This window comes from Sarcophilus harrisii, chromosome X (assembly GCF_902635505.1).
Source record: "Sarcophilus harrisii chromosome X, mSarHar1.11, whole genome shotgun sequence".
Lineage (NCBI taxonomy): Eukaryota > Metazoa > Chordata > Mammalia > Dasyuromorphia > Dasyuridae > Sarcophilus > Sarcophilus harrisii.
The window spans coordinates 80,048,680-80,071,158 of record NC_045432.1 but is presented as its reverse complement, the minus strand read 5'-3'; the positions used below and the strand labels follow the sequence as shown (position 1 = coordinate 80,071,158).

Here is a 22,479-nt window from a genome sequence, read left to right as displayed (position 1 = left end):
CGTTTTGTCACCTGGGAGAGCCGGACTTTTCTTGAGGTTTTGTGTAGGAAAGTGTGCTGGGGGCCGGGTGGGGCGGGGGTGGGGGTGTCAGAGCCGCGTCTCTGTGCACCTTTCACTTCCTCTGAAGCTGCTCAGTCTGGATTTCAGCCCGCAGGTGGTAGACAGGGAGCAGCCCGCCCGCCGCCGTCAGCTCCCGGAGCAGCTTTGGGGCCGCTGAGCTCCGGGCCTGCCACCATGTCCCAGGTAAGGGTCGGAGCCCCCCGGGAGGGGAAGAAAGGGGGGAGGGGGGGTGACGTGTCCAACGACCTCCCGGGACCCGCCGTTTCCTGGCAGGGAGCTGGAAGGAGATGCCAAAGGGGAGAGAGGGGCTTCTGGGGGCCGTGAGGCGAGACGGGAAGCTCCCGGGGCAGGGCTGCCGAACTCTTGGGTCCCAGCCCTTCCACTGTCTCCACAGGTCAGTGACCACTTGGTCTTGCTGGACCTCGGCTTCCTGGAAAACAGCAGCTTTCCCTACGACTACTTGGAAAACGAGTCCGCTCCCTGCTGCTCTCCACCCTGCAGCCACAACTTCAGCCTGACCTTCGACCTGGCCTTCTTGCCCACCCTCTACGGCCTCCTGTTCTTCTTCGGGCTCTTGGGCAACGGCGCCGTGGCCGCCGTCCTCCTGCGGCAGCACCGGGCCCCGAGCGGCACCGACACCTTCCTGCTCCATCTGGCGCTGGCTGACATGCTGCTAGTGCTGACCCTCCCCCTCTGGGCCGTGGAGGCCGCCTGGGAGTGGGTCTTCGGGTCGGGCGTTTGCAAGGTGGCGGGGGCCCTCTTCAAGATCAATTTCTACGCCGGAGCCTTCTTACTGGCCTGCATCAGCTTCGACCGCTACCTGAACATCGTGCACGCCACCCACCTCTACCGGCGGGGCCCCGGGCCCCGCGTGACCCTCACGTGCGTCGCCGTCTGGGGACTCTGCCTGCTGCTGGCCTTCCCGGACCTGCTCTTCCTGTCCGCCCAGCACGAACCGCGCCTCAACGCCACCCGCTGCTTCCCCACCTTCCCCCAGACCGGCCGCACGGCCCTGCAAGTCCTGCAGCTCCTGGCCGGCTTCCTCTTCCCCCTGCTCACCATGGCCTACTGTTACGCCCGCATCTTGCTCGTGCTGCTGGGCTCCCGGGGGCAGCGGCGACTTCGAGCCATGAGGGTGGTGGTGACCGTGGTGGTGGCCTTTGCCGTCTGCTGGACCCCCTACCACCTGGCCACACTGGTGGACCTGCTCATCGACCTGAAGGCGGTGAGCCGGGACTGCGAGTGGGAGAGCCGGCTGGACGTGGCCAGATCCGTCACCTCGGTCCTGGGCTTTGTGCACTGCTGCCTCAACCCCCTGCTCTATGCCTTTGTGGGGGTCAAGTTCCGAGGCCAGATGCGGGCCCTGCTAGGGAGGCTGGGCTGCCCGGGCCAGAAGGCCATCCTGCGCCCGACCCCGTCGTCTTCCCGGCGAGACTCCTCCTGGTCCGAGACCACGGAAGCTTCGTATTCCGGGCTGTGAGGGCGACGCGGGCCCCGGCCCGCACGGACGCCAGCCCCAGTGGGCCTTTTTGACTCGGGGCTAGTGAATTTGAGGAAAAAAAAAAAAAGGGACGGCTTGCCGTGCGCTAACCTCTAACTGAAATCTAGTGTTTCCTCGGATTAGGAACACAAACCACCCTGCTGCTTTGTTTCCCCCTCGCCCAGCCTGCCGAAGGGCACCGTGTGGGCAAGGCTAGAGCTGGCCCAGGTCTGTGGTCGCCAACGCCAGAATGTGCCGAGGCTGTGGCAGGCGAAGGAGGGAGGACGAGGCGCGGGACTGGAGAGCCGGAGCCGGGCCCCCTACCGGAGGCAGAGCAAGTAAGAAGCGGCCCCCCCCCCAGGGCGACGGGGCAGGGAGAGGGAGGGAGGGATCCCACAAGAGCGGAGTGCCGGCTGCCGCCAGCCAAACAAGAGACTTGGGTGAGGCCGTAAAAACTTTTATTCTTCACAATAAAATCAAATACTTGGTATTTAACTTCTTTGTAAGAAAGAAAATTCAATACAGTAACAACGGAGTAAAATTTCACCTTAAAACACTGGTCCCCAAGATGCCCCTCACAGCGGCCTCTCTGTTTTGGGTTCCCCCCTCCCCCCTCCCCCCCTATCCAGCTCCTCCCTCAGAGGGAGTGAAGCTAGACTTCACAGTGGTGTTCCTTGGGCAGTGATGGGAAATCACTGCTTAAAGGCACGGGATTCTAAAAGCAGCAGAAAAATTGATTCCAAACATTTCAACACATAACTTAAAACTTATCTAATAAAGTATCCTATCTAAACAGCACTGCCTGAAGCACGGCCAGAGCCCTGGCTGCCGGATCCCCCACCTTCTCGGCCCCCCTTCTTCTTTGTGGGCCCTTTTGAGGGCGACTCAACCTTGGCCTTCTTAGGAGGTGGACGTCTTCTCACACGGGAATCGATGGGAATGGCCTGCGTGACTTTAGATAAGTTAATGTTCATGTTCTGATTGGGTGGGAGCAGGCGTAGGTGCCCGTGGCACAGAGAACACATCGCGCGGCTGGTATTCACCGACTTAGAATGGCGGCCAATCCTAAAGTGGAAAAACACGGACTCAGATCGCGGGAACGAAGGTGAGCGCTGCGCTGTTTGCCACAGGAGGGGGACCCGTGGGGGGAGGGAGGGAGGAGAAAACCGAGAAACTGGGTTTAGTCTCGGATACCCAGAGGTCTAAGGGAAACGCCTGTGGGCAAAAGGCGAGAAGGGGAGGGCGGAGGGACTGCCTTACCTGGCTTCACAGCAAGAACATTCATAGATAAACTTATAGTGAATCTCATAAGTATGACAGCGTTTCACCACGGGCAATTCAGGGTGCACCAACGCAGATCTTTGGGCATAGACCCTCCAAAAGGGACCGTGACAGTCTCTGATGCCGTGGAACAGCCAAGTAGCCCCATGGCACAATTCATGAATCAGGGTGTCCCGGAGCCGGTCTGGAAAAGAGAGAGGGAGAGAGCTCATGAGCACCTGAACCGTTCCCCTTGCGGCCCAGAACTCCCGATAGCCCCAAACTTTCTCCCCCCAGCAGACAGGCCCTTTCTCCTACAGACACAGGAGCCATATTATTTTCCTTTCCGAGGATACAAAGGCAAAATCAAGCAATTTCAACGGTCAAGGAACTCATTTTCCAGGACTGGGCCAGCACCGTAGGATCACACGAAGAGGAGCTGACAGTAACGGGTGGCCCCAGAGACAAAAAGGGCTCAGAGGAAGGAGCCCTGGGAGCTGGCTCCGTCAGGCAGGGGACGGCAAGGCCCTAGCTCAGACTAGGCCTTTGCTTCTGGATGTTCTGTGACCCCATCCCGAGGCCTTCTCCAGTGGCAGTGGGGCCCAGCCTCTGTCGGCCTTCTTCCCGAGGGACTTTTCCTGGTCAGGGAAGGGACCGCTGCCTCCTGACTGGGCTTTAACATCTCCTCTTCCCCACGTGAGGGCACTTGTGGGGGTCTCCAAAGATGCAGCATCACGATGCTACAAGGTCAGTAGTCGAGGGAGGGCTTCAACTGACTCCTGGATCGCTCACTCTGAGCCGCCTCTTCCAACCCTGTCCCACTACTTCTGACCTCTCTCTGCTGCTGATTTATAACTGGCTTATCCTGCTTTCCCTTCAGCTGACCTTACAGGAGACCCCCTTGCCAGCACTGGCTACGTTTTCCTCTAATTCACCAGCCATGGTAGAGTCAGAATATTCCTTCCTTCCCCCTTCCCACCTCAGCCCTCACTCGGGAGAGTGATGATCTTGTAGGCCTCAGGCTCTAATCTGACCCTTTAACCAGCCCTAAACTCAGTGAGTTCAATATATATCTTCCAGTCTCGTCCCCAGCTGAGGGGCACCCCAGACTGAGACTCTTTTCAAACTAATTTCCCAGGAGCTCCCCCCATCTCTGCCCTTCCTTTCTCTTTTCCTTTGCTTAAACCTGTTCATAGGCCTCTCTGCCACTTCTCGTTTTCACCCAGGTTATCACTCTTGTATAGGCTCTGCTCTGCCCCCTCTTGACTCTATCTTGACTCCCCTTGGTGAACCAGCTCCACACTAGAGTCTTCCTGTTAATCCCCCAAGACTTTGGCCATCTTTCCCATTCCCAGCTCAGCCCATCTTCTTGAACAGGGGAGCCTCATTGTCCTCCCATTCTCTCCCTAACTTGACCTGACCACTAGCGTATCCTAACTTCCCTTCTCCTTAAAACCACAATTCTGAACAGGGGCCTCTACTTCCTTTCTTCTCACTTAATTCTAAACACTTCTTCCTCCTCGCCCCCCCCCCCCCAGTGAGCTAGCTTGTGGCCCCCATCATTCAAAAACTTTTGGTAACTCTACAAAGTTACCAAAGGCCCTTGAAAGACTATGAATGGCAAACAGCAGCTTTTACATGTGATCCTGAGGGTGGCAAAGACCCGTGTTTCAGGAAGGGCAGCTGAGTGGGGAGAGCCTCGAGGCAGGCAGTCCCGTCCCCCCACCCCCCGGGGTTCATCGGTGGGCGAGGTGATAAGGCTGGAGTTGGCAGCATATTTGCCAAGAAACCCTCAAAGGGGATCACTAAGGGTGAAGCTTGGATGTACATGACTGAAACTACTAAACAATGAGTGCTAGGTTACGGCAGCAGGATGGGAGAGAATGAGGGCCCAGGCCAAGGTGGTAACGACAGGCCTTAGTTACTAACTGGACATTAAGAAAGGAAAGAGTGGGCGGTGTCGAAATGGTTCCGATCTCAAGCCGACATGCCCAGCTGAAGTGGGCAGGTGGGACCTGAGGAATTGGCATCACCTTGGGGAAAGTTTTCAGTGCACGCGCTGCACGTTTCGCTCTCTTACCTGCAGAGTCGCAGACTTTTTCAGACAGCTCGATCTGGACGCTACGTCCTGCCTGGGAACCCCCCTTTTTGCCAGCAAAATGGCAGTAGCCTGCTGTGGTCCGCATCTTGTTATTCCAGTTGATGGTCATTTTTTCTGGTAACTAAGGGCCAAGAAGACAGGAAAAGGAGTCAGAAGCTTGATGGGCCACCCTGTCCTAACAGCAGAAAGCTCGCCAGCCACCTGGGTGGGGCTGTGCCCAGTGTCTAATCCGTCTGTACGCACCCGCCCCGTTCTGGACCTCCCATGAGGTCTTTTGCCAACCGACCCACTCTACCTGTTTGTTAAATATTGTATCGTTAAAGAAGTGATAGAGCTTCCAAGTCAGCTCCGTCTTTTTCCACTGAAAGTATCTCACATATTCGCATGTCGGATTCGACAGGTCGGCCAAGAAGCAACCGGCTACACGGCACATCCTGTAGAGACAGAGCTCACATCAGCCCACAGAGTTGACCAAAGTGACCAAAAGCCTTCAATCCCTCCCCTTTTCAGTTAAGGAAGCACCACTGTCCCAGTCATGCACATCTGAAAGCGGCCCTTGGCTCCTCCCTTGCTTTCACACCCCTGACAGCTCAGAAGAAACACTTAGATAATAATCCAAACGGATCAAAGGCAGAACGAAATATTTCTTTTGATGATGTGGCCAATGTAGGAATTTTGTTCGACTAGGTATGTTGAGTACGTGGGTTTTGTTTTTTCTTCCCCCTTGTGGAAAGGGGGAAAGACTAGGCAGAGATGGAAAAGAGAGAGAGAGCTGATTTTTAGTGAAAGAAAATTAAGTAAAATTTGAAAAAACAAAACCAAAAGGATTGGTCTAATATTTGAAAAGAGAAGTCAGTACAAGTATAGCCAGACCATTTGCCTGGGTGATCTGTATTAACTGGGTGTTACCAAAGTCTTAGTAGAGTTCTTAGCTTTTTGAACACCCTTCTGGGATGTACCCACATTAAAATTCTTTATAAAAACATAAATGATTACAGTGTGCCAACTCAAACCTGGATTTCCTTTCAAATATCCTTAGAAAGAACCGATCAATGCACCCAAGTGAAGTGACGCCCAGTCTGTCACCAAGCATCATGGTAAATGCTGGGGCTACACCAAAAAGCAAAAGCAGGGTCCCTGCTCTCACAGCCTGATGAAAGAGCCAGTAGCATACGTATGCAATCAGTACCCACTTGGGAAACTGAAGTCAGACAACCAAAAACAAGGACAATCTCAGACAATGTAGTCAAAACTTTCCAACCTGATATGCCAGACGTCCCACGTAGCACTAGGCACTTCAAACAGCCACCATGATGTCAAAGCAGAGGAGCTGGGTTCTGGTCTCTTCCATTTTAAGATCTGAGATCACAGATTTAGAGCTGGAAGGGGCCTCAGAGACCATCAAGTCCAAGCCCTTCATTTTAGAGCTGAGGAAACCGAGGCACTGAGCAATTAAATGAGTTGCCCAAACTATTAAGTGTTTGAGGCAAAATTCAAACTGAGCTTTCTGACTCTAAAATCAGCCCTCCAAGCCCATTTAAAGCAGTGAACTTGCCCAGTCACACGGGGAGTTAAGTGGCAGAGAAAGGCTTCTGAACTCAGTGGGTCTAACTCTTCAGATTTCTTTCCCCACCACTGACCAGAGGTCTTCCCCCTCTGAAGATCCCTCCTGCCCACGGCCCTGTCTTTTGCTCAGTCAATTCGTCCCAGGCCAATGTTCACTACTTCGTTCCTCTCCGGTATCCCTTCCTGACACTCCCTTCCCCATTGTAACAACCACCCTTATTTTTCAACTTCTTTTGATGTTTTGCTTTTCCCCCATTAAAATATCTACTCCTTACTATGCCCCAAAAGCTATCAAACTGTGCATACCCTTTGATCTAGCAGTGAGTCTATCCCTAAGAGATCATAAAAAAGGAAAAAGGACCCACTTTTGCAAAACTGTAGCAGCCCCTTTCCTTAGTGGCAAGGACCTGGAAACAGAGTGGATGCCCATCAGTTGGAAAATGGTTGAATAAGTGGTGGTCTATGAATGTAATGGAATATTACTGTTCTGTAAGAAATGACACAAGCAGGCCGATTTTAGGAAGGCCTCGAGAGACTTACATGAACTGATGCTAAGTGAAGGGAGTAGAACCAAGAGACCCTTGTATGTAGTAACAGCAGCATTGTGTGATGACCCACTGTGATGGACTTGGCTCTTCTCAAGAATGAGGTCCAATAGACTTGAGATGGAAAATACCATCCACGTCTAGAGAGAGAACTAGGGAGACTAAATGTGGATCAAAGCAGTCTTTTCACCTTTGTTTGCTTTTGTATTTCCCCCCTTTCGGTCTGACTTTTCTTGTACAACATAATAACAAATTTGGAAAAGTAAAATTCTAGAGAATCAAAAAAACAAAATACAAACTACTCCTTGAAGAGAGAAACTGACTTCACTTCTATCTGTAAACCCCAGTACTTAATACAGTGACTGGCACATAGTAGACACTTACTTGTTGACCCAAATCCAATCATCTTTCTCTACTGCAGAGGTGGGTGGTCAAACCAGATTAAAACACAATTGGGAAATACTGAACAAAATAAAAATGCAACACGACATAGAAAGTTTGAATCGGTGTTTTCTTTGTTTTTTTTTTGTTTTTTACGTCAACAGGCAGCCCACGGGGATCCTTCTTGCCCTGCCAACGATCCTCCCAAGGGTCTCAGAGTCCTCGTCGGGTCCATTTCTGAATCTATGACCGTACTCTGGTCTATTGGCACATTCCTAGAGAAGACTTGGGTTGTGCTCTCCAGCTTATGTTCCTAGGAAGCCGCCAATGGGTTCAAGTCCTTGGATTCAAACAGGCCCCTTCTGATAGTGCAGCCAGAACTCCAAAGGAGAAGGAAGCAAGGGAGGGGGCCAGGCAGAACATGACGGGGAGAGCGGGCCTACTTCCCTGAAAACTTCCCTTCTGTGCCTCTGCTCCATTTTTAAGGTAAGTGCGCCAAAAAAGCACTCGAGCTATTTTCATTGCGTGTCTTTTCCGTTCTCGGTCAGCGCGCGCATTCAAAAATCGTGAGAGCTTATGAGATGCCCGGCACTGCATTCAGCATTGGGAAGCAAAGAAAGGCCCCTGCCCCCGAGAAGCTCAAATTCTACTGAGGGAGACATTATGCAAATACTGAGAAAGACTCAAAGAGATAGAAAGGAGTCAAGCTATAAAGAGAGCTTTAAACACCAAAGAAAATTTCCTATCTATCCTGAAGTCACTGGAGTGAAATAGGGGGTGATCTGACCAGACCTGCACGTTAGGAAAAGCAATATAGCAGCTAAGTGGAAGATGGACTGGAGAGACTCTTGAGGCAGGGAGAGCAGCATGAGGTGACGAGGAGTGGTACCGAGATGGCAGCTACGTGAGCAGATAGGAGACGCGAATGGGAGACACTGGCAGAGTAGCATCAATTTGCCTAGACGACAGCCTGGGTGACTGGGAGAATGGTGATGCCCTCGACTGGAAGAGGGAAGACTCTGGGGATGATAAAGATAAGTTCTGTTTTGGACGTGCTCAGTTTAAGATTCCTAAAAGACAACCAAGTCAAGATGATCAAAAGGCAAGATTGATCCAAGACAAAGCTTAGGAAGAGGGAGCCACCTGCGATGAGATGAGAACCGAGTCAATGGGAGCCGATGAGGTAACCAAGGGCAATGGCATAGAGTAGTGGGGTCAAATTCCTATCGAAAAATGGGGGCCACTTATCTGTACAAAAGGATCCCTGTGGGCCTGCTTGGTGACTTGGTTTTCAAATGTAATATTAGCTATGTTTCATTCTATATTTAATTTCCCAATTACATGTTTAATCTAGGCCCTGGGGGAGTGGCAGGAGGTAATGTTAGCTCTTGCTATAGAGGAAGTGGGTCCAAGACACTTTTGGTCAGTGTTCATGACCTGGAAGAAGATTCAGGAAATGATACTGAGGAGAATCAGGAGAACATAATGTTGAAAGGGAACATCCAGGAGGAGAGGGTAATTGGTGTCCGAGAAGAGAGTTAATGGGGATACACGTTTCCACTGTCTCTGAAGACAATTTCGGTTCCCGGGAGGGGCGTCCTCCCCGGAGGTCAAGGAAGACTGAAAAGAAGCCACTGGATTTAGTCACCTTTTCTAAATTTTCATCTGGACATTGGTGGGTGATCTGGATCCAGAGCTGAGGCGGGTTGCTAGGAGGGACTGAAGGCTGACACAGCCCTAGGGGTCCCAGACAGCAAAACCCCGCCTATGAGCAGAAGTGGTCTTCGGGGCCAGTGGAACGTGTATCCCTATTAACTCCCATGCAAGACAACTCACAGTGTTAGGCACACAGTGATGGCACCCTCCCATCTCAGCCCCACATCACTTACAGAGCATTTTTAAGACCTCCTGTTGACTAAAAGCTTAGAGAGCTGACGAAAGGACAGAGTGAAGAATCGCAAGCAGTAACTTTCAGTTTTCACTGGCTCTCAGACAGAAAGATAAAGAGTTGCCATCTTAAAGAAGGTCACGATAGAAAAGAAATATGAGCATCTAGGTCCATGAACTTGACCCCATTCTTTACGGCCTCCTGAGGGGCCAGGGTTTCACCTTTAGTCTCCCTCCCTTCCTTTCTCCAAATTTTCACCACCCTTCAGGAAGCAAGTTTAAAAGCTCCCCCAGTCCTTCCTTGACTTCAGGCCACTGTGATTTTCTAGTTTCTTCTTCACTACCATGTCTGCTACTCTTGGGCAGAGAGCTGAAAGCTGGGCTAGTACTGTGTCTCTAAGGCCCGTGTTATTTGGTCACTCACTCACATACTGACTCCTACTGGGCTCTGAGATCCTTTAGGGTAGGAACCATATAGCAGATTTCTGTAAATAGCATGAAACTTGGCCCAGAGAAGGTCTTTAATTATTCAATATTAACACTGGTCGAGTTAAGTTAAATAGAACAAATCTTGGCGGGGACAAACTGAAAAGATCCCAGAAAAGGATGAACAATCCCAATTATAGTATGAGGGAATCGGGGCAGTAAAAGCCTGCGATTTTAACAGAAACTACCTGAGATGAGGGAAGTACCAAATATGGTAAAAAGGCAAATGGGGTCTTCAATTCCTTCTATGATACCTGCCAAAGGAGTATTTTTTGCCCCAAACTCAAATTTGGAAAACAATTTGAAACATGTCTGCAAACATGAACCTACAGGTATATGCAAAGTGGGCCTTGAAGCCCTGAATCCTTTCCCCTCAAGCACTCTATCCACCCACATCAGAGGCACCAACAGGCCCCCACAGTGAGTATCACAATTTCAACAGGAACAATCTTGTGGATGGCATTAAGCCTACAGACTGACAAAGGAAGGGCCTAATCCACACTGAGGTCTCCTTCCCTAATCCCCTGATCTGGTATCTACCAATACCTCTCATTTTGGATTGAATTATACATATCTTTGCATTGTCATTTGGCTCCTGTGTAGTTCCATTTTCTTTCCTCCACTAGACCATAAGATCTAAGCAGAGACTGTGCCTTAGATTGCTGTGCTTCACATTTCCCACAACACCCAACAAACGCTGGGCCAAGTACATACCGAGGACTTGGATCACGATCAGTCACATACCTTCTTCGGCTCTGCAGATCAATTGGCGTGAGCCGAATAGTTGGTAGGGCAGGCCGCGGCCCTGAGACGCCTGAAGATCCAGGCTTTGGGTCGGCAAAATCATCATCATCATCATCGACACAAATGAGCATATCCTCAGAAGGACTCTTGCGGGGTTTTTTCCCTAAAAGCACAAACAAAATGGACTTGAAAATGCTGAGTGTAAAGGATATCTGAATAGAGAAGAGTACGCTAACTTGCATCCAAACAACAGGCCACCAGCACCAAGGAAAGCCTAGAAGTTCAAATTGGAAGCACCCATATGCCAATCTAGAAGGTGCCAAGATCTGTATTCAAAAGCATCTCGATTAGGTTTAGGACTTGAAGGGATCTCAGAAGCTATTTATTCTACCAGTCCCTTCTTCCCCCATCTTTGAGATGGGGAAGTGAGGCTCAGGGAGAGAAAGTGAGTGGGAGATCACACACGAGACCTTAGATTTTGAGCTGGAAAGGTCCTCATTTACCAAGGAAGAAATGGATTCAAATTTCTATGAACAAAAGCTATTATCTAATAGATGCTTAAAGGACATTATCTAAGAAGTCCAAACTATCAACAAACATGAACCGTATGGCAAAAAGTACCTCAAATCACAAATAATCAGAAAAAGACAAATTAAAGCAACTCTCAGGTTTCATATCACACCCATCAGGTCAGAAAAGATGACCAACATCAAAGAAAGGAGAAAGGGATCCATAAATTCAAAAATATCTAGAGTAGCTTTTTGTTATAGCAAAAAAACTGGAAACTGAGGAAACACCTATCAAATTAAGAACGACTTAAGAAATTATGGTACGTGAATGTAATGAATGAAAATTGCATCAGAAGACATGGCAAAGGAGAGTTTCAGAGACCTGGGAAGATTTGTTTGGGGCAGAGCACAACAGCTACACAGATATATATGCTGTGTAGCCACGGGGGCAGAGGATAATAGAGAAGCCCTAGTACTTTCCCACAAGGTGGCACTGGTGGGAAGCTCTAACTGTCTGATTAAGGACCTCAGCCCTTTCTGCCCCTGTTCTAAGCTGAGTATGTCAAAGAATGGTGTAGGGAACACTTGCCTTTAGGATTCTCCCCAGACTCTTTTTTTCCAGTAGACTCTACAGAGCTAGTACCTGCATCATTTCTGCAAGACAGGACAGAGAACTGGTTAAGGCAAAGAAAGGAGGGCATGTTGTCCATTTTAAAAAGTCGTCTCCATAATTCTCATACTCACTGATCATTTCTTTTCTCCCCAGAAGAGATTTTTGGAACCACTTGGGACAACACTTAATCGTAAAGAAGGAAACATTAAGCATTAGAAAGCAGGTTACATTTAAAAGGTGACAGCTTAGCAAAATGGGGCTATATAATAGCCAAAGAACCCTGGCACTGGAGAAGCCACATGGCCCAGCCTGTGTAAAGCTATCTATTAAGTACTTTCCTCAGGAAAAGCAGAAGGAAAGTAAGGGAAGGAACCCAGGAGCTAAAAGTACAGCTACACCAGGGAAAGCCACACACTTTAGAATGCCTCAGTCCTAACGCATAAGAGTAATAAGGTTTCTAACACTTCACTGACTGAACTGGGGTAACTAACCTGAAGTTAGTTCATGCTGAATCTTTCCACATGGCAGCTCAACCTGATCTACAACCATATCCTCCGAAATGTCAATGAAAATGTAAATTAAGAGTTTGGAATAGGCTCCACTTACCCTTCTCAAATTCTTCGTCGCTGCTAGAATCCAAAACTATGAGCGGACTACAAAGATAAAAGGGAGATATTAAAAAGAGTATTTCTCTAACTTCCAGGGCCACCAGCATCAGATATGCATTCAAATGAATTCTAAGCACCACTTGTACTGTGTCTGGAAATAAAGATTTCTTGGGCCTTAAACATTATGATTAACACTATAATAGGGGAGGCTAAAGAAATGAGAAGCCCAATCAAGCTTCCTCAGTCCATTAAAGTTGGTTTTATGATCCAGGAATATAACTAAATTAGAAATTGAAATCTGAATATGGACAAAGAGAGCACAAGCAGGGAGTCTGGAGGGCATCATTTACATACTTGTGAAAACCAAAAGAATATACACCAAGAGTGCAGGGGCAACCTTTCCTCTCCAAGCTTCTTCAGAGGGTAGTTTGTGACAGACAGAAAAATCTTGCTCACCATGAAGTAGCAGACTGTCATGGTATCACACACATTGGGACAAGAACCTGGAAAAAAACTTAGAAATCTTCTGCTTTAGATGAGTAAACTAAGGCTGGGTGAGGGAATCAAGGGAACTACAACAGCAAGTAGGTAACTGTGGGAATGCAGCTCAATTTCCTTTCTATTCAATTATGAGTCTAGTTCAGTTTCTATCTTGTGAGAAAACTATTCATTCACCTGTGGAAATCGTGAGATTTTATTATAGTATCTGAACCTAGCCCTAACAAGACTGGGAACCTGGACCATCTCTACCAATTGGTAAGAGAATCTTAACTAAAGATCTAGGTCACACTGACCAGAAACTCAGTCAGATCTGAAGACTGATATAGTTAATGTTCTCAGAGTTGTGTACCTCAGACAACCCAGATATCTTATCTGAAAACTGGCCCCATAACTGGTTAATCATTGTTTCCATGTTTCTTTGATTAAATACAGATATTTGGGGGTGGGAGGTAGGTACCAGAACACCTCTTCCCACTACAAGAGCTGTTTACAGTACCCCGAACACTTAAGAAGTCAGCCACTTGGCCCCAAAAATCTCCCCCTCCAAATGCATTTTGTAGACTGCCAGTTAGCCAGAATCAACAGGCATTTACTATATGATAATATATGCAAAGGTAAAAATACTATCCCTGCCTTCAAGGAGCTCACATTTTTTTTTTTAATGCTATCCCCCCCCCCCAATTATATGTAAAGACAATTTTTAACATTCATTTTTTAAAATTTAAATCCTAAAAAACAAGTGGTTCAAAGAACAAATCATAGAAACAATTTCATTAAAGAAAATGACAACTCCAATAAGACAACATACCAAAATTGATGGCATACAGTTAGAGTGGTACTTAGGGGAAATTTTATATCTCTAATTGCTTATATCAATAAGATAGAGAAAAAGCAGACCAATGAATTGGGCAGTGCAAATTAGGAAAAGAACAAATTAAAAATCCCCAATTAAACACCAGATGAGAAATCCTGAAAATTAAAGGAGAAATTAATAACACTGAAAGAAAAGCATTGAAATAATAAATAAAATTGGAAACTGGTTTTATGAAAAAAACAAAACAAAAACAAAACTATTGGTTAATTTGACTAAAAAGAAGAAAAACAAATTACTAGAATCAAAAATATAAGGGAATGAATTCACCATCAATTAAGAGGAAATTAAGATAATTTTTAAGAGCTATTTTGCCCAAATATATGCCAGTAAATTTGACAATCTCAATAAAATATATGAATATCTACAAAAATATAAATTACCCAGATTAACAGAAGAAAAAACAAAATACTTAGGTAACCCCACTTTAGAAATAGAAATCGAACAAACCATCGATGAACTTGCTAAGAAAAAATCCTGCGAAGACGAACCTAGGAACTATATGAACACAATTATAAAATACTTTTCACACAAATTATATCAGCTCTAAACAACTGGAAAATGTATTAATTGCTCAGGGGTAAGCTTAGTCTATATTCTACCCAAATTTAATCTATTTATTTAGGGCCATACCAATCAATCAAAAAATCATTTTATAGAACTAGGGAAAAAAAACAATTCATCTGGAAGAACAAAAGCTCAAGGATATCAAAGGAAACCAATGGAGGGAGGGGAGGAAAACATACCAGATCTCAAATTGTATTATAAAGCAGTAATTATCAAAACAATCTGGTACTGAATACAGACTGAAGCATGCTATTTTTTCCACTTTTGAGTCTTGTACAAAATGGCTATATGGAAATGTTTTATGTAATGGTATGTATGTATATATATATACATATATGTGTGTTTGTGTGTGTGTATATATACATATATATATAAATAATATGTATATATGTATATGTATATACTGTCTGATTGCTTATCTGGGGGGACAGGGCAGAGAGTCAGTTACTAAAATGTTCTGAACCCCAGGTTCTCCCGTGAGCAAAGCTAGATACCCCCAGGGGTCCTGCTTACTTACACAAGAGTTTTGGGTCTCAAAATAAGTCATTGTCAAGCACCTGGTAACTCTTAACAAGCTCAAGGAAAGCCAGCTAGCATCATCATCAAGAGCTTTCCTAGAAATAAGAAGCCTGCCTGGGGTCTACTAATTGTCCCTTCAGGAGTAAATCTTTTTCAATGGAATTGGATCCTGGTATTAATTTACAGTTAAATAGTTCATGTTCTGTGTATGCAGATAATTAACAACATCTGTTCCAAAGTCTCAATCCTCTTCAATGAGGTTTAGATTAGGGGGAGTTTTAAACTGATGAGATAAAGGTCCCCAAAGTACAGTCCTTAATGGACTGACAATAACTTGGAAAGTTCCTGCAGAATGTCCCAATCATCTGCCATATTTTATCAATAACTTAGAATGAATATAAAGTGTTACATTCAAAAATATCTACAAATGTCAGAGGAGGGAATGAATGGTTAGGAAGCAAATCTGCCCAAAAAAGATATGGACCTTTCAGAGACTGAAAGGTCAGTATTGATTCAGAGTATGAAATGGAAAAGCTTAATGTGAGAGGCTGCTTAATGAGGGAGACAGCAGGCCCATAGTTCTGTCCCTATTAAGACATCTGGAATACTGAGTTCAGTTGTGGAACTCACTTTCAGGAGACACTGGTAAGCTGCAGAGGCTGGCAGCCAGAGGAGGAAAATGGGCCTCCTTTTGGTCTTTGGACTGCTTAGGCTAGTGATTAAGATTTAGCTGCCTAAAATCTCAATATACGAGCATGTTGACAAAATAGCAATTAAGCAAATTAGGAGATAATAAACTTGAAAACAATGTTAGCAGGTGGTTGAGAGAATTGCCTAACTAACCACATGCAGCCATAAAATATTTGTCCCATCGACCATTCAGGTGAAGTGTTGAAATTCCCTTTCAAAGTCAACAATATGCATTCCTTATCTACACTTACGGTGTGACCCTGTTTTTCTTCTCTTCTTGCTTTCTCCTTGGAAAATTAGATTCTGTAGGAAAAACATAGGACACATCTTGTTTTAGATGGGGATGGAAAGGCATAGGGAGCAAGCAAGGGCCTTAGGACATCTCTTCATTGGGGACCTCTTGATCATATCCCAATCCCTTATTTTCATGATCCCTACTCATAGACAAACTGCCAGTCATTAATATAAAAAGGAACTTCTGGGCCAGATTCCTACCCCCACCCCCCTCAAGTGACCAGGAATCCCACTAAAGGGCCATGTAAGTTGTAATCAATTAGCACTGACAGTGTTAACAAGATTTAAGATGTTGACAACTTTAGGGAAATAGAAAAGTAGTTTGCTGCTACTTTAAAAACTCTGGCAGCAAACAGCCTGCTTTTGGTTATAGGATGTCAGATTTCTGGGGACCCCGTTAGTAAAAAGTGTCACTCAACCCTTTCCTGGATCACAAAAGAGAAATGGTGTGTGTGAATTGGAAAACAAGCAAATGGTGATTCAGTTTTACTGAAAGATTAGAGAATCTCATAAACTAAACATCAATTTTTAAAACTTTTGAAATTTAAACATTAATTAACTTAATTTTTACATTAATAACACTTAATTTCAAAATTGTAATTAAATTAGTTAGCTAATCGCCTGATTAATTAAAACAATTAGTTTGATCGCTTGGTTAAGTTAGATGGTTAGTTTTGGTTAATCATAAGTAAATTAGTCAAGCCCCCAATCAATCTACACAGGTGGTTAAACTAATTGGGCTGTCGCGCAATCGGCATAATTAACACAATTAATCAATCACATAATTAATAACTTGATTTGCATAATCAATTGCTTGCTTCATTTGCACAATTGATTGACCATCTAATCTGCATAACTAATTGACCTCCTAATTTGCATGGATTTGCACATCTAGCTCGGGGTCCAAAATTCTCTTGGTTTTCTCCCTAAAACAAAAGGGAAACTTATTTCAGGGATAAGGAGGGGAAGCTAGAACCCTACCTGAGGAGCTACAACAGCTTAGGGGCACAATAAACTGAACTACTAAATGAAGGTGGGAAATTTATTTCATCAGCCTTGCAAACCATTTTATAATGTTTTGTAAATGTAATTTAGGAAATCAGGTTCTATCTTTGCTAGAGAATTAAGAGGAAACTACAGCTAAGGCAATTTGGGTATTATGAAAATTCTAAGATTGTTAATGGAGTTATTGTCATCACGTTCAACCTAAATTTTGTGATTACTGTGTGTGTGGAATCAACCTTCAAGTATTTGGGGGTACTTGAGGGTGTGGGGGAAAAGGAGGAAGAAAAATTTGCAACACAAGGTTTTGCAAAACCATCTCTGCGTCTATTTTGAAAATAAAGAGCTATTATTCAAAAAAGAAAAAAATCCATTACAGCAAACAAAAAATATTACTGTATCTAGCCTTAAGCTATTAGTAGAATTGGCTGAGATAAAAATCTCTTGGGTAAATTTTAACTAATACTCTTTTGAATTTGGATATGATTGTCTGATGGATCATTAAGTCAGTAACCCACCATTCTAGCTATCAGATGACAATCTAAGCCATAGAATTCAACAATGCAATGCAATTCCACCTCTAACCCACAGAATTCAATACCAGACCATTCCTCTACTTCACCTCTAAGCCATAAAAGTGACATGAAGCACCTGATCTTTTTCCTATAAATTTCACTTCTCGCTCCTGGTTCTTAGCTAAATCCTTTTGGAATTTAGCCTGCTTTAAATGGGCACTACAATTATAATATTATAACATATATATACACATATTATAATAATCTATATATAATATTATAATAATCTATTTATCTATATCTAATATATTATTATGTATTATTATATAATTAATTCTACATAGAATTACATAATAATATAAGAATTCTTAGATATAAGAATATATATTATAACATTTTTATTATTATATATAATAATATATCTATCTACATATCTATATATAATAATATAATTAATAATATAAATCTATAATATAATTATACCACAACTATAATATAGTCAATAATATATATCTATAATATAATTATATATATATCTATATCTATCTACATATATATCTATCTACAATAATATATAAAATATACATTATATCATATATTATTATATAATTAATTCTATATAGAATTATAGAAAAACAATATAAGAATTCTTATATATAAGAATATATATTATTTTAATATATTAATAATATATAATATATCTATCTACATATCTATATATAATATAACTAAAAATATAAATCTAGAATATAATTATAACATATCTATATATAAAATTATAATAATCTATCTATATATCTACATAATAATATATAATACATACATTATATCATATTATTATATAATTAATTATATATAGAATTATATAAAAATAATATAATATATAAAAGAATTCTTATATTAATAATATATAATAATATATCTATATATAATAATATTATAATAATCTATCTATATCTCTATACACATATATCTATAGATAATAATATATAGATAATATACATTATATTATTATTATATAATTCTATATAGAATTATATAAAAATAAGATTATATATATTATATATAATATAAGAATTCTTATGTCAGAATATATATTCTTTATATATATAGAATATATATTCTATTATAATAATGTATCTATCCATATCTATCTATATCTATAATAATATTATAATAATCTATATATCTATCTACATATATATCTATATATAGATAATATAGAATATAAATTATATTATATATTATTATATAATTAATTCTATATAGAATTATATAAAAATAATATAATATATTATATATAATATAATTCTTATATATAAGAATATATCATAATATAATATATATTATATTAATAATATATCTATCTACATATAATATATACACAATAATATATATTAAATATACATTATACCATATATTATTATATAATTAATTCTATATAGAATTATATTAAAATAATATAATCTATATACAACAATAGTTAATAATATAAATCAATAATATATCTGTATATAATAATACTATAATAATCTATCTATATCTATCTATCTATCTATCTGTATCTATAATAATATTATAATAATCTATCTATCTACATATCTATCTATATAATGTATAGATAATATATAATATAAATTATATTATATATTATTAATTCTATATAGAATTATGTAAAAACAATATATTATATATTATATATAATATAAGAATTCTTATATATAAGAATATATTATTATAATATATAATATATTACAATATACATTATATTAATAATATATCTATCTACATATCTATATATAGTAATATAATTAATATAAATAAATAATATATCTATATATAATATTAATAATGTTATATAAAAATTATATAATTAATAATACAAATCTATAATATAATCAATAATATATCTCTATATATATTATATATATATAAGAATTCTTATATGTAAGAATATATATTCTTTATATATAGAGAATATATGTAAAGAATATATATTCTTTATATATATAGAATATATATTCTATTATAATAATATATATTATATATTAATATATCTATCTACATATATATATCTATATATAACAATATATAGATAATATATAATATAAATTATATAATTAATTCTATATAGAATTATATAAAAATAATAAGAATTCTTATATACAAGAATATATGTTATTATAAATAGATATATTAATAATATATAATATATCTATCTACATATCTATATATAATTAATAATATAAATCAACAATACATCTATATATAATATTATAATAATCTATCTATATATCTATAATATTAATAATCATATATCTATATACATATCTATATATAATATAATCAATAATATATCTATATATTATATTATAATAATCTATCTATCTACATCTATATCTATCTATCTACACATATATATCTATATATAATATATAGATAATATACTTTATATTATTATTATATAATTCTATATAGAATTATATAAAAATAAGATAATATATATTATATGATATAAGAATTCTTATATGTAAGAATATATATTATTATATTAATATATCTATATATAATATAATAATATAAATCTATAATATACTTATAACAATAATATAATCAATAATATATCTATCTATAATATTATAATAATCTATCTATCTATATCTATCTATAATAATATAATAATCTATATATCTATATCTATCTATCTACATATATATCTATAGATAATACATAATATAATGTATATTATATATTATTATTATATAATTAATTCTATATTATATAATTAATTTTATATAGAATTATATATAATATAATATAAGAATTCTTATATATAAGAATACATATTATAATATATAATATATTAACATATCTATCTACCTATCTATATATCTATATCTATCTACATATATCTATATCTATCTATCTATCTATACTAAGATAGTGCCACTACTAAGGCACACAGAGAACTGAGAAGTGGCCAAATTGGGGAATGGCTAAACAATGTTTTGTTTAGCTAATTACAAAAACAAAAATTAGTTAATACAAATAAAAATAGCTAAACAAAGAATTTTAAATTAAATCCCAGAATTATCAGATCAAGGAGCCATAATCAGGATTACCCAGGACCTAGCAGCTTCTATTTTAAAGTACTTAAGGGCCTGGAATAAGATATTCTGGAAAGCAGAGGAGATTGGATTACAGGCAAGAATTAAATACCCAGCAAAATCAAGCATTATCTAATAGAAAAACAAGAAATTTAAAACTCCGAATCAATACCAAATTCGCCAAATTAGGAAAACGGGACAATAGTAAAATTGAAAGTAACGAAAATATTGAAATAACAAGCAAAACTACGAGTTGGTTTGATGAAAACAACAACAACAAAATAACCCTTTCCTTAATTTGATTACAAGGGGAAAAAATCAAATTACTAGTATCAAAAATGAAAAGAGCAATGATTAGGAGCTATTTTGCCCAAATGCATGCCAATAATTCTGACCATCTAAGTAAAATGGAAGAATACTTATAAAAATATAGATTGCCAAATTAAGAGGAAATAAATTCCCTAAAATTATTATTTAAGTATAAAAAGAATTTAACAAGTTAATTATTAATCAATAATAAAGAATTCGTTAAAGCTAATTCATCAATCAATCCCCTATGAAAATATCTCCAGGGCCAGAGGGTGAATTCTACCAAACATCTTTAATGAATTCCAATACTACGTAAACTATTTGGAAAAACACGGAAAGGAGGTGTCCAGGCAATTCAATTTCTTTTATGACTCAGATGATGATGCAAATAAGCATAAATCATAATCATAATCAGCTAAACCAGCGAGGGCCAAAGCTTAGAAAATTATAGACCGATTTACCTAATGAATACGGATCCAAAAATTATTAGCTAAGAGATTACAGCAAGTTATCACCAGGATAATACACCATGACCAAAGAGGGTTTTTTGGTTTTGTTTTGAACCAGGAATGCAGGGCTGGTTCAACATTAGAAAAACTATTAGACCAACAACCATATCGACAAACCAAACAATAACCAAACTATGATTATCTCAAAAGACGCAGAGAAAAGCATTTGACAAAATCCAATACCCATTCAAATCAAAAAAAAAACCTCTAGAGAACATAGGAGTAAATCTTTCTAGAACCATCAGTAAACAGACGTAGCTTCCGTAGGCCCCCAAGGAGCTTCCTTTCTTTACAATCTTACTAGAGATAACCTCCATCTTTGATGTCCTCGTGGACCATCCAAATAAACGCCCATGCGTTTCTCAAAACCTGGTTTTTTTGGTCCCCGTTTGGATCCCCAACACTTAGCACGCTAAAATAGGCACTTACAAACATTTATTACCCGTTGGGGACCGGTCAGTAACATTGGGACAAACACTAAGGCGGCATTTAAAAAAAAAAAAAAAAAAAAAAAAAAAACCCGGCAGGACCCAAGTGCCAGACCGAGACCCTGCCCCAGGGCCTTCCGGGATCCTGGGAACCAGGAAGGGAAGGAGACCCCATAGAGGACGCGGCCCAAAGGCTACTCCAGCCGACGCCGGCCGAGGCCTTGACCCATCCCATCTCTCGGACCTTGCCTCCCACCAACAAACTTGTTTCCCCACCCACCGCCTGGGCCCCACCTTGTCCCTCCTTTCTCCCCGGTCAGGTACGGACCGCTCGAATTAGACCAAAAGATAGCCTGACCCTCTCCCCGTTCCCACCTCCGTCCCCGCCCCCGTTCCCCTACTCACCAGGGGTGATGTCCTCGGTCTCTCGCCGGAAAACCCGTGCCATGGCGCGGCGAGGTGCGCCGGCCGGGACCCCGAGACCCGACTGCCGGCTGCCTCGGAGACGCGCGGCACAACACTGGTTTCCTCAGTTACGGCGCGTCATCGCGTTCGAATTTTGGCGCGACGTAGCACAGCGTAGCGTAACGCAGCGCGACGCCCTGCCCACTTCCGGCGCAGCTAGTGATCGTCTTTCTCGCGAGCGGCTCTTTTGAATTTTGGCGCCGGCGCGAGACCGACGCCACTTCCGGCGCCGCTGTGGGCTGACCTCAATTCCGGTACTGCTTCGAGTCTCCTTCCGGCTGGAACTCTGGCCCCTCCCCCTTTGCTCTGGGACTCCCTCTAGGTTCCAGGGCGGGGGAGGAAGGGCCAAGCCTTCCGCCTTAGCTTCCGCCTCCTCGCGCTTGCTGTTCTTTCCACTTCCGTTCGAACTAATCCAACAAATACTTAAGTGCAGAATTTTCAAGGCGGTCCCTGCCTTCTGCT

General features: G+C 41.3%; 2 protein-coding genes and 1 long non-coding RNA gene across 5 annotated transcripts in view; 2 read left to right on the top strand and 1 right to left on the bottom strand.

Moving 5' to 3' along the window:
* CXCR3 (C-X-C motif chemokine receptor 3) overlaps positions 1-2,094 on the top strand; it is a 9,363-nt gene extending 7,269 nt beyond the window's left edge. Inside the window, exons 2-3 of the mRNA XM_031945020.1 lie at positions 148-243; positions 455-2,094. Coding sequence (XP_031800880.1) covers positions 148-243; positions 455-1,540 — 1,182 coding nt within the window. The 3' untranslated portion in view covers positions 1,541-2,094. The remainder of the gene's footprint in view (positions 1-147; positions 244-454) is intronic.
* GCNA (germ cell nuclear acidic peptidase) lies at positions 1,982-22,479 on the bottom strand. 3 transcript variants are annotated; one of them, XM_023507073.2, is made up of 13 exons: positions 21,958-22,479; positions 15,640-15,691; positions 12,239-12,285; positions 11,764-11,815; positions 11,609-11,673; positions 10,511-10,673; positions 7,008-7,152; positions 6,833-6,874; positions 6,163-6,260; positions 5,197-5,335; positions 4,881-5,022; positions 2,801-3,005; positions 1,982-2,605 (listed from the first exon to the last, which is right to left on the bottom strand). In XM_023507073.2, exons 1-13 carry the CDS (start codon positions 21,998-22,000, stop codon positions 2,329-2,331), a joined length of 1,470 nt encoding a protein of 489 aa, XP_023362841.1. In that variant the 5' UTR covers positions 22,001-22,479; the 3' UTR covers positions 1,982-2,328. The 3 variants fall into 3 exon arrangements, with proteins under 3 accessions (XP_023362841.1, XP_031800878.1, XP_031800879.1); XM_031945018.1 differs by lacking the exon at positions 21,958-22,479 and having other exon boundaries at positions 15,640-16,050; XM_031945019.1 differs by lacking the exons at positions 6,163-6,260; positions 6,833-6,874; positions 7,008-7,152; positions 21,958-22,479 and having other exon boundaries at positions 15,640-16,048.
* Positions 2,583-7,912, top strand: LOC116420349. Its single transcript, XR_004230649.1, has 2 exons — positions 2,583-2,645; positions 7,558-7,912. It is a non-coding gene; the product is annotated as an uncharacterized LOC116420349 (long non-coding RNA).